The sequence below is a fragment of the Notolepis coatsorum genome, assembly GCF_963971535.1.
Source record: "Notolepis coatsorum genome assembly, chromosome: 17".
NCBI lineage: Eukaryota > Metazoa > Chordata > Actinopteri > Aulopiformes > Paralepididae > Notolepis > Notolepis coatsorum.
Window position 1 is genome coordinate 51,412,267 of NC_140181.1, and position 13,506 is coordinate 51,425,772.

Below are 13,506 nucleotides of genomic sequence, written 5' to 3' on the forward strand. Positions count from 1 at the left end.
TGTATTTATTTACTGTATCTTTTATTCTATTTTTATTCTATTTAATTGTATTCTATTCTTAGGCCATTTGTTTTGTTATCCTTATTCGTGACTTGTTCTGTCTAAATGTTTAATGTTGAGTGATTTGCAGTGTCGAATTTCCCTCAGGATAATACATTTCTATTCTATTATATTCTATATCTTTGAAAAGTCTCCCAATCCATAGAACCAATCGTAATCAAGGGCACACAACATAAAATTAGTTTATATGTGGACGACGTAATATTGTTCATGCAAAGCCCCAACACCACATTGCCTCATCTACTCAAGTTGATAGAGAACTTTGGTGATTTATCGGGATTTAAAATAAATTGGCCGAAGTCGGCTTTCCTTCCACTTAACACCCATGCAAAAAAAGATACAACCCTCCCAGGTGAGATACCCATGGTAAAACATTTTAGATGCTTGGGTGTGGAAATATTTCCCACCATAAGACAAACGGTGAAGCACAATTACACAAAAATACAGAACAAATCAAAGACGACCTGGACAGGTGGGCAAAACTTAAAAACTCAGTACAGGCAAGGGTATCAATAGTTAAGATGGATGTACTACCAAGAATAAACTTCATCAGTTCAATGCTACCGTTACCCCCTCCAGAGGGTTACTGGAAAAGATTACACTCCTCCACATACAAATTTATTTGGAATAACAAACCACCTCGCATAAAAAGATCCACTGCACAGAGAAATAAAGCAGACGGTGGCATGGCAGTTCCAGATTTTTTCCAATATTTTAAGGCATACACATTAAGACCATTGACAATATGGTTTGATCCCCAGGCATTGGTATCCTGGAGAAAATTGGAAGAAAACATAGTAGCCCCACATAGACTGAAGGACATAGCACACACTAAACTACCAATCAAGCACTGTGAGCGGAAATTTGGCCCCATAATTACCCATGCAATCCGGATATGGCGTGAAACACACAAAAAATATCCTAACCCTCAAAAATGGCATAATCACACTCCCTTATTCAATAACAATGCACTCTTAATTGAAAAACGTCCTATAAGATTCCCTATATGGGAAGAGCAAGGCATACACTCATTAGGGGATATTTTTAATAACCAGGGTTTTTGTAGTTATGGAGAAATATGCACAAAGTTTAACCTCACCGAGTCCACATGGCTTTTTTACATACAGTTACGCCTATGTTTGAGGTCTCACGGTGTTCCATTAGACATACCAGTTGAACACCACAGATACCACAAATTCTTCTATGAAAGAGGAACATTGAGAGGTTTTGTATCAGGTTTTTATTATCAATTACTAACGTCCTCGTATGAAACCCTCCAACTAGACTCTGTCTGGAGGAGGGATATACCAGACCTGGAAAGTGACTTTGATTGGCAAGAAGCATGGGCAAATGTCCGTCTTACATCAAGGAACCCGGACCATCAACAAATCAATCTTAACTATATTCACAGGACATACTTGACTCCTATAAGACTGAACAGAATGGGCCTTAAACAAGACTCAAAATGCTCCCAATGTACAAATGGAGACGAAGGGACATTTATGCACATGTATTGGGACTGCCCACCAGTTAAGGCATTCTGGAAAGATGTGACCCATCAATTATCAAAACTCGTATCTTGGAATATACCAGTACACCCCTCTGTATTACTATTGAATGATGTTTTTGAGTTTGCAGTAAATCCACAGCTAAAGAGATTGGTTTTATCGGGTATCACAGTAGCTAAAAAACTGATCGCATCACGCTGGTTTCAACCGGAAAAAATGTGCCGGAAGGTTTGGGTTCTTACATATCTCGATGTGATTTATCAAGAAATATCTACAGCAAGAATTCTGGGTCTCAACGAATCCAAAATGTCAATGTGGTTAGAAGTGGTGGAGAGAATAAAAGCTAGCTTATAATGGTAGTGTCTGGTTAGGAGTGAGGGATAGTGGAGGTACTATCCAAGGAGGGGTCCGGGAGGGGGGGGTTCGAGCTGGAGCATAATGTGTAGGGTTTTAGAAAATAGGTATTAGGGGTATATCCTGTATAAGGCATTTGTATAATTGGTAATTTCGTTGGATATACACTGTATATACGTTAAAATATTATTATAGACTTTTTTTTGTTTTCTGTTTCTGTACTTGCATGTCATTTTAGCCACCTTGATTGTTAGTTTCATTATGCATTGTGTGTTGAGTACTGACTTTTAATAATTTTTGTTTTGCAATAATAAAAAAAAAAAAAAAAAAAAGTCTCCATTTATTCAACACTTCTGAATTCACTGACAAACTGAACTGAACTGACAAAAATAAGGTGCATAAAAAAGCAAACAAAATTCCTCCACAGGCTACTCACCATCATTAGTAGAGCGGCAAGCGGCGTTTGGGGACAGAGTGAAATCTTTGGATAGTCGACTTTGATTGACCAAAAAAAAATAAAAAATTAGGCCCGGCCCCCTAATGCCCGCCCATGGCGCCGGGTCTGTGTGTGGGCTTGGGGGACTGGTCTCCAATATTCATAGGGAGTTTATTTTCTTGTTGGCCGTTTTAGGGTGTGTGTTTTTTATGTCGTCATCCTTTTTTTCCCATGATGAGAAACCCTTAAGCTTCTTAATCCGTTTTGTAATCCTTTTCATAATCACTGTTTTAATGTGGAAGTGGAAACCAAGCAGGGGTCCATATTGAGGAGGAACGCTATTGTATTGAAAATACTGCATTCTGCCTTTTCATCTGGTGGAGGGGATGAAACGGAGATTCACTAAATCACCAAAAAACGCATTTCTAGGATACTTCTCTCTCTCTCTCTCTCTCTTCTCTCTCTCTCTCTCTCTCTCTCTCTCTCTCTCTCTCTCTCTCTCTCTCTCTCTCTCTCTCTCTCTCTCTCTCTCTGTCAGTCGAGCCTTCCTCTGTCAAGATTATTGGTGGTTTTCAGATTACTGCTTTTTACACTTTTGTGGTTTGTGAGGGGCGACACGCAAACGACTCAAATGGGATTTTTCTCCTCTTCTTAGACAGAGGTCGACAGCACACTGCTCAGGTCCTCCACACTTCCAGGTCCTGCGAAGGGTCAGACAGTATTATGCGCTAATCCTTGTAGAGACCCAATGCTGCTGAGCGCCGCTACGACCATCAGAACCACTGTTCACCAGTCCTCATTAAAAGTAATCTCACACAAGTGTCATTAAAGACTATAGATGGAAACAGAATTGCTTTTGGATGAGACTGTGGATAATCTGGCTGCAGAGAGGAGGAGGAGGAGAGCGGGGTGGCACGAGGCAATCATCGCGGGATGCTGACAAACTTGAAGCCTCACCCGCAGGCAGATCTCTCCCCATATGGGCCTGGCGACGTCCTGCCGGGTCTTTCCATCCTGCCTTGCCAAGCTAATTCAAGAGGGAGTCTCCAACAGCGATTCTATTAGGAGGCAAAAACAAGAGCGCTTCCTTAAATATACCCTTGGCGCTCGTCGGGTCAAGCTGCTGCTACCACACCATCGCACGACAAATCACCTCCTATTGCTACTAACTAAACCCCCCCTCGCCTCCGTAAATGCGAGAATTAATTTCGACCTTTCTACACTCAAGTTTAATCATACAGTAAGTGGTGTTATGGAGGCAAGGCCACTTTGTGCTGATGGTGGTAGACGGGGGGGGGGGGGGGGGGAGGCTTCGAATTATAAAATCAACCTGTTCTTCGAATCTCACAGAGAATCACAGAGATTTCCCGAAAATGTGCATTTTGCTTTGCTTCCAGAAAACACATCTCACATCTGGAAAGGTGCTCAAAAGTACCTTAAGGCCACTTGACATCAACACAGCATTAGTTCTCTCCCCCTGCCAGAATCTGACCCACCTCGCGTGAATAACGTTAGAAGTATGATAAGAAGAAAAATGGCGTCGCGCGAATTTATAGCATCAATAATCGCCTATTATAATATATAATAATTCTGTGAGAGCACGGATTATGAGTTGAGTTAACGATGAACGTATTATATGCTGCTGATGGCTGATAGGCTGATAAACTGATTGCGTTAACTCAACTCATAACCCGTGCTCTCACAGAATTATTCTATATTATAATAGGCGATTATTGACGCTATAAATTCGCGCAACGCCATTTTTTTCTTATCTTATTTCTAACGTTATTCACGCGAGGTGGGTCAGATTCTGGCAGGGGGTCAGAATTCGGCACAACACCGGCATTAACAACGGGTGTGTTAGAGAGAGAGAGAGAGAGAGAGAGAGAGAGAGAGAGAGAGAGAGAGAGAGAGAGAGAGAGAGAGAGAGAGAGAGAGAGAGAGATGAAGAAGAAGACAGAAGGAAGGAAAAAGATAAATAACATGGAAAAGCCAGTTGCGAGGGAGGGAGAGCAAGAGCGAGGGAGGGAAGGAGAGGAGCGAGAAAGAGGAGTGGGATGGAATGCGAGCTGCATTGCAAATTGACATCTGACCGTTGTTTTCATGCTAATGGAGTCGTAGTTTGTGTAGAAATATGTACTGTATTGTATACTGTATATATCTGCCCTCACAAGAGCAGCTCTACACATGGGGGGGGGGGGTATCGATGGGAGCTAGTGTTTTACATAAGCTCTTACATGACCGCCGGGCCTCTTTGAGTAGTACTTACGTCTGGCGTCACCATGGCTACAGCCTACAGGAGTGTGGGGGCGCACACTCTCTCTTTTTCTCTCCGACTCCCTCTCCTTCGCTGGCGATCACATCCCACAGATGATACTGTGGGTGAAAGTGAGAGATAATGGGATCTTTTCATCAGCTTCTGTGTATTTATCTTTCACCGGGGGGAGCTTGACAGTGATTTCTTTTGACTGAGATGTCTGATGTATGGAAACAATTAGCAGCACCTCGTAAGCTTCCTCCTTCATGTTTCATGTTAGCTGAAGGGCACAGCCAAATAATTTAAAGTGGCTTAGTCGAAGTTCATTGTCAAAACCACTATCTGATCAAAAAAATACCAGCTTTAGATCCACAATGTTGGGTATAAAGATGCAGTCGTTTATCTTTTCTACGCACATTTGTGTTCTAACACACAACATTTTAACACCCACCTTTTCTGTTCCGTCACAGGCGATGCTTGTCCGAGGATGCCAAGAGGTTTTTTGATGCCGATACGGGAGTCTTAGAGGCTCCCTTGACACTGCAAGTCGCAGATCAGGTTTGTATTACACACCGACTATCATACACACAATCTGTTTTTTAGTACCTGCTTCTAAATCCATCAAAACAATGTTCCCACGATATGAGTGTCCTACTTTGTCGCTAACGGAAGCAGAGGCACGGAAGGTTGTAACCCATTTTTACATGGCAACGAGCTAAAATTATCTGTCCCCCTCAAGGTCTAGTTCCTCCACAGGCGCTAATGAGCCAAGCTTAAAGGTTATTCTGCATTGTTTTATACTGCAAATATCACTTGGGGAAACGCCTGAACAAACAAGAGACTTCACAGGGGATTATTTTCAATTCATACATGTCTATATATCCACCCACCACCACATTTAAAGTCTGACCCACATGTTTAAATGTGGAAAACGCGAAAGCTATTGAAGTGAAATAGAAAGTAATTACGTCGGGGAGAGCATGCCTTCACACCTGTCAGTGGCAGCCTGAAACGTAACAGACTGGCTCCAACCTGGACCTCGTGCCACATTTGTACCAGGCCTGGTTCTCAGAAATTCCTAAATCTGGCTGGCAGTGACGCTCCTCTTGCCAAATCATCATCATCACCCCATCGAACCCCCTCCCTTCCAACCCCCGCCCACCCCACTCCCCCCCTTGGCTCCAGCGGGGCAGGGAGAAGAGAGGGTACGGAGGAAGTAGAGAAATGAGTAAGAGCCAAAGGCTGGGGCCAGGATGCTCCTGTGGAGCCCCAAAGCTGTTGCCCCAAGCCCCAGGCCCTGAGCTACTGGCGGTAGACCATGTGGGCTCACACACACATACACTCACACACCAGACCCCACTCCAGTCAGGGATGCGGTGGTGCAGAGAGCAGGACAGATACACAATGTCATCCGCTGCACCCACACATGGCTCTGTAGAGGAAACAGCAACACTGCACCATCTTTAGTTCAGTAGTGTATCATGTACTGTTCTGCTTAATGTTATAGATAACATAGTTGTATGTAGAGTAATCATAAAAAATAATAATAATAATAATAATAATAATAATAATAATAATAATAATAATAATAATAATAATAATAATAATAATAATAATAATAATAATAATAATAATAATAATAATAATAATAATAAACACTTTGATCGCCATGGGTTAAATTCATAATTTACTATCCCTCGCCAGCTCTATTTGTCTATGGAGAAGTTCCCCTTCTTTGCAGGGCTATAACTTTTTTAATTCTATTGCTAAATTGCCATTATTATGGCCCATTCAATGTCCTATATGTATTGTTCAGGGTGTAGCAACGTGAAACTTTTTCATTCACATATTCATACTAAAATATGGTCTAAAGTATAAGTATGTTTTTATCGTTTTCTGCAGCTTTCTCCAGAACTTGATTTATAGCTCCAAATGCATTATATTGATGATGAAATACAGTTTGATAGCAATCGGCGCGAGATAAAAAATGTCAACTGGATGTGCTTCTAGAAGTTTCTACGTATCATCTGATGATGACCGGATGGGCGGGGCATCGTTTATAATTCCGTGGGCAGCGTTAGATGATTCATCCAGAGTGGGTCATATGTTCATCATAGCAGTTTATATGGAACACGTTAGAATATAACGCTGAATCTTACCGTGGCTTCCTCGCGCCGCTGGCAGATGAGCGTGGTACAGAATTTTTTCTATTATGGGATAGAGAAATGCCCGATCCATTTCCAGGTTGTATAATAGTATATACGTCCAAATCATGTTGTTTTTTCGAGTTATTTGCACCGATCGATGTTCACTGTGTCAATACGGAATCTCTCTAACGATAGCGAGTGCCCGGACCACATATGGATGAGCACTACCGGTTCAAAGGCTCATTTCCGGTTGGCGATCTGCCGATCGGCCACCAGATGGCGCTCTTGAACCGCTAGAGAGTTGAGTGGAGCTTTGCAGTGTGTCTCAGGGCTCCGGAGGGGGAATATGATTTCGCTCACAGATTTTTGAAATATTGACATCAAAGACGAGTTACGGCGTCTTCGGCAGAATGAGCATGGCTAGGAATGACGTCTTAACTCGTCCCCGGCGATCATAGTGTTAATAATAATAATAATACGACTACCACAGCAACAACATGAACCACCACCACCACAGCAACAACATGAACCACCACAGCAACAACATGAACCACCACAGCAACAACATGAACCACCACAACAACAACAACATGAACCACCACAGCAACAACATGAACCATCACAGCAACAACATGAACCATCACAGCAACAACATGAACCACCACAGCAACAACATGAACCACCACAGCAACAACATGAACCATCACAGCAACAACATGAACCACCACAGCAACAACATGAACCACCACAGCAACAACATGAACCACCACAACAACAACAACATGAACCACCACAGCAACAACATGAACCATCACAGCAACAACATGAACCATCACAGCAACAACATGAACCACCACAGCAACAACATGAACCATCACAGCAACAACATGAACCACCACAGCAACAACATGCCACCACAGCAACAACATGAACCATCACAGCAACAACATGAACCATCACAGCAACAACATGAACCATCACAGCAACAACATGAACCACCACAGCAACAACATGAACCACCACAGCAACAACATGAACCATCACAGCAACAACATGAACCACCACCACAACAACATGAACCACCACAACAACAACATGAACCACCACAACAACAACATGAACCACCACCACAACAATATGAACCACCACAACAACAACATGAACCACCACAGCAACAACATGAACCATCACAGCAACAACATGAACCACCACAGCAACAACATGAACCATCACAGCAACAACATGAACCACCACAACAACAACATGAACCACCACAACAACAACATGAACCACCACCACAACAACATGAACCATCACAGCAACAACATGAACCACCACAGCAACAACATGAACCACCACAACAACAACATGAACCACCACAGCAACAACATGAACCATCACTGCAACAACAACATGAACCATCACAGCAACAACATGAACCACCACCACAACAACATGAACCACCACAACAACAACATGAACCACCACAGCAACAACATGAACCACCACAGCAACAACATGAACCACCACAGCAACAACATGAACCATCACAGCAACACCATGAACCATCACAGCAACAACAACATGAACCACCACAACAACAACATGAACCACCACCACAGCAACAACATGAACCACCACAGCAACAACAACATGAACCACCACCACAACAACAACAACATGAACCACCACAGCAAAAACATGAACCATCACAGCAACAACATGAACCACCACAACAACAACATGAACCACCACCACAACAACATGAACCCTCACCACAACAACATGAACCATCACAGCAACAACATGAACCACCACAGCAACAACATGAACCAGCACAGCAGGATAAAGTAGGAAATTAACTAAACATAATCTAGCTGAATCTCCTTCAAAAGGCACAACCATAGGCCACCACTGCTATAAAACAATTACAGAGGAAACACTGGGATGTGAACATTTCAAGTCGACCTAATGGATCTATTATATAAAGTCTGAAGAAATCAATCTGGTTTTGTTTTTTAATGCTGGCATTTTTACACAATGCAATCAAGCTATTATAGTAAAGAAATGAAGAGCTTATTTGAGGCTTTCTTGTTGTGCCACCAGGTGCAGCCTGTTCTCTTCACTGTCCATGCCGTTGTCACCTCCTCCGACCTGCAGTTTGACAGAAGCGAGGTGGACTTCGGCTACTGTTCCATCTATGAGTCGGTCAAGACCAGTGTCCGCCTCACCAACCTCTCCCTGCTGCCTCAGAAGTTTGGCTTTGTGGGCATTCCAAAGGTATGGGCTTTGTAGCTAGACTAATAACAAATGTGACTGGCTTCGCTTGAGCTCCGTGAGCTAACCTGAGTCTATAATATAGCGGTATGTTACATTTGCAGCACTGTATAGAATCTGAATCAGAAACACATAATGCGCCAACATACATTGAATGTATGATTATCTCGGTGACAAAGGTGCAAAGACACATCAACAACTTACAAAGTTCCACAATACAGCAACATACATAGTATTGTACAATAACAGTACGACACACACAGTGTGCAGAGACAGCAAGACAAACCATACACTCCCAGTTACATATAATCAGTTGAATGTGCAAATACTATACATAGTAAATGGACTGCATTTATATAGTGCTTTTATCCAAAGCGTTTTACAACTTATGCCTCACATCACGATGGAGGCAACCATGCAAGATGCCAACCTGCCCATCGGGAGCAGTTAGGGGTTCAGTGTCTTGCTCAGTGACATGCTGCCGGGAAGACCGGAATCAAACGTGGAACCTTCTGATTACTAGACGATCACTCTAACTCCTGAGCAAAACATCTTCTACATAATTGTATTCATGACAAAGGTACCAGCACACTAAGAATTGTATTGTGTGAGCAGTGTGAAATACACCGACCGGTAAAGGAAAGCAGTGTCAAGCATAAAGCACTCATCTATTCTGTGTTTTGAGACACATTAGTCATTCAGATCATCCTAGCTCTGTTGTGTCTAGGCTTAGCCCATGCCTTTCTCCTGTGGATCACTGTTTTATTTGCCATTTTAGACATTAAAGCCTCAATGCAGGATTTGTTTGGCTCTGGAAATTGTTGCTACATTAAAGCTGCAATAGGCAACTTGGGAGAAATTAGCCAGAGTGAGTTTACCTGCCCAGCAGAAATAGAGCAAGCTCTGCATCACTTTTCAAGCCCATTCATGCGCAAAGGTTTTCCACAGACTCTCAGAGGCACCAGTAGGTGGTTTTTTACACTGTGCATACTTTTTCTGTGTGCATGGACTTGAAAAGTGTTATGTCAGTGTAACTGGTGGGCTCAAATGCACAACACGGGAGGCAGAATAATGTTCAACCCCGTAGGGCATTTATTACTACGTAGAGGGGGAAGAAAACTGGTGCAGTGTGTCTGGGTGTCTTTAGCCCGACAGGCGGCTGGTGGGGATCACTGGAGGTAGGGGGCTGTGGAGGACACTTAAAAAAATAAGTCCTCACGATAAAAAAACACAAGAGAATTGTACACGGAAATACAATGTCAAAAAATCACGAGAGAATTGTATACGGAAAATACAATGTAAAAAATCACGAGAGAGTTGTATACGGGAGAATACAACGTCTAGAGATATCAACAAACATCCGATAAACAGCATTATGAGAGATAAGGTAGAGGATACTTGCCAGGCCATTCTTAGGGAATATCTGACGCTGAATGAATGGGAACCATGCTTCTTGTAGGAAGAGTGGATGAGTTGGAGCAGGTGTGGAATCTCCATCCATCAGCGTAACTCATTTCACCTGTGCCGATTGCGCGCCTATAGTGCGCATGCTGAAGTGCAGGGGGTGTGTGAAACAGGTATGGAGGGTTGAGCTGGAGTGCAGGGGGTGTGTGAAACAGGTATGGAGGGTTGAGCTGGAGTGCAGGGGGTGTGTGAAACAGGTATAGACCACCGTAACACTTCCGGGATTCTGAAATCAGGGAGGAGATTGCGGGGGGGTCAAATGAATGAATGTGGACGAGAGCCGTGATGTAAGTGGTTGCCGATACGGCTGTGGGGGTGCTAGAGACATGATCGAATAGACGTTTATGCGCCTCGCTCTCCTGAACACGGCGTGACCCATAACTAATCGATCAGAACTAAATCGGCAGAGAAAAAGCCCATTTTAAAGCACCTATTCCGCATGGACATGCGCAGAGTGCCCATGGAGTCTGGACGACGCGAGATGACGCTCGAATGAATGTGGACTGTTCTATCAGAGGGGGGAGCTTCGATGGCCAGTGTCCTTTCAGCTGAACAGGATAATGAAAAAATTATCCCACTAAATGGCCAGACGCATCTTATGGCGACATCTACAATTACCTCATTGAGTCTCCAGGTAGACTAATGTTTATATTTAAGTGCAGCGGTCTGTAGCCACTTACATGACCATCGAAGCTCCCCCCTCTGATAGAACAGTCCACATTCATTCGAGCGTCATCTCGCGTTGTCCAGACTCCATGGGCACTCTGCGCATGTCCATGCGGAATAGGTGCTTTAAAATGGGCTTTTTCTCTGCCGATTTAGTTCTGATCGATTAGTTATGGGTCACGCCATGTTCAGGAGAGCGAGGCGCATAAACGTCTATTCGATCATGTCTCTAGCACCCCCACAGCCGTATCGGCAACCACTTACATCACGGCTCTCGTCCACATTCATTCATTTGACCCCCCCGCAATCTCCTCCCTGATTTCAATGTAACGCGGAAGTGTAGTGGTCTATGGAGGGTTGAGCTGGAGTGCAGGGGGTGTGTGAAACAGGTATGGAGGGTTGAGCTGGAGTGCAGGGGGTGTGTGAAACAGGTATGGAGGGTTGAGCTGGAGTGCAGGGGGTGTGTGAAACAGGTATGGAGGGTTGCTCTGAAGTGCAGGGGGTGTATGAAACAGGTATGGAGGGTTGAGCTGAAGTGCAGGGGGTGTGTGAAACAGGTATGGAGGGTTGTGAAGGTGAAACCGTAACAAAAAGTCGGCAGGTAAACTCAGTCACTCTTGCCCCATATATAGCTACATTAATTTATGGACTTGAAGTTGACAGGGCATTTCCATCAATATTGATTTTCCATTAGTATTCTGTTACAATTGACATTGTCAAGTTTTTTTTAGAGTTATGAGCTCTCAAGATTAAGGAAAGTGCATTTTGATTGATGATGAGAGCTAAAAAAAAAAAAAAAAAAAAAAAAAAATCTAACCCTAACTAACCTTACTGTCATGCACTTGTCCTAATAAACTAACCTACACTGTAGCACGCAACACTTTGATGAACATTGTTACTCGGCTGATAGAGTTGTACCCTTCCTGATGACTTGTCGTACAGAACTTGTAAGTCGCTTTGGATAAAAGCGTCAACTAAATGACTAAATGTAAATGTATGTGTAAATGTCATGTAATTAATACAAAATAATAATAATAATAATAATAATAATAATAATAATAATAATAATAATAATAATAATAATAATAATAATAATAATAATAATAATAATAATAATAATAATAATAATAATAATAATAATAATAATAATAATAATAATAATAATAATAATAATAATAATAATAATAATAATAATAATAATAATAATAATAATAATAATAATAATAATAATAATAATAATAATAATAATAATAATAATAATAATAATAATAATAATAATAATAATAATAATAATAATAATAATAATAATAATAATAATAATAATAATAATAATAATAATAATAATAATAATAATAATAATAATAATAATAACATTACCAGGGATTTGACAAATTAGGTGGAATTCCACAAACTGCCACGCACTTTCAGCATCTTATACCATTCTCTGCCAGTACTGTAAGTCTATGGAGATGTTCACCTTCTTTGCAGGGCTATAACTTTTTAAATTGTATTGCTAAATTGACATTACTATGGCCCATTCAACATCGATTATCTATTGTTCAGGATGTAGGAACGTTTTACTTTTTCATTCACACATTCATACAAAAATACCGTCTAGAATATAAATATGTTTTTATCGTTTTCTGCAGTAATTCCTAGAACGTGAGATATAGGCATAAATGCATATATAGATTATCAAATGCCATTTGTTGTCGATCCACGCTATATTAAAAATTTCAACTGTACATGGTCCTAAACGTTATGACTGATCATGCACGGATGGACGGAGGGGGGGGGGGGCGTTTATAATTCCGTGATCGTCGTTAAATGCTTCATGTAGTATGGGTGATATATAGATCAGAGCAGTTTGCATGGATCATAATAAACAAAAACACTGAAAGTCACGGCAGCCTCCTCTTACCGTTGGGCGATGATACTGGAGCAAAAAGATCCCAGTTATTTGATGGGGATCGAGGCGATCCATTTCCGGTTTGTATAATACTAATACACGCCCAAATCATGTCGATTATTGAGTTATGGCAGCAATCCATATCCACGGTGTGTGGCTAGAGTCCTGCAACGATATGCGAGTGGCCGGACGTATTTAGGAGACGCACCAACATTTCCGGTTTGGCAACTCGCCGATCATCCACCAGGGGGCAGTATTGAAGTGTTGCAGAGTTGTGCCGAGTCCCACAGCATCAGACAAGGCTCCGTGAGGGAAATATGAATACCATGGCGAAAATATGAAATATGATCACAATAACGTTGTACGCCGTGATCTGGCAGAATTAGCATGAACTTGAAACACGTCGTACAACGTGATTGGCGCAGGAT

General features: G+C 42.0%; 1 protein-coding gene across 1 annotated transcript in view; it reads left to right on the forward strand.

Annotated features, from left to right (window-relative positions):
- cfap74 (cilia and flagella associated protein 74) overlaps positions 1 to 13,506 on the forward strand; it is a gene marked incomplete at both ends in the record, with an annotated part of 422,090 nt that overhangs the window by 244,702 nt on the left and 163,882 nt on the right. Inside the window, 2 exons of the mRNA XM_084333450.1 lie at positions 5,086 to 5,173; positions 8,869 to 9,042. Coding sequence (XP_084189576.1) covers positions 5,086 to 5,173; positions 8,869 to 9,042 — 262 coding nt within the window. The remainder of the gene's footprint in view (positions 1 to 5,085; positions 5,174 to 8,868; positions 9,043 to 13,506) is intronic.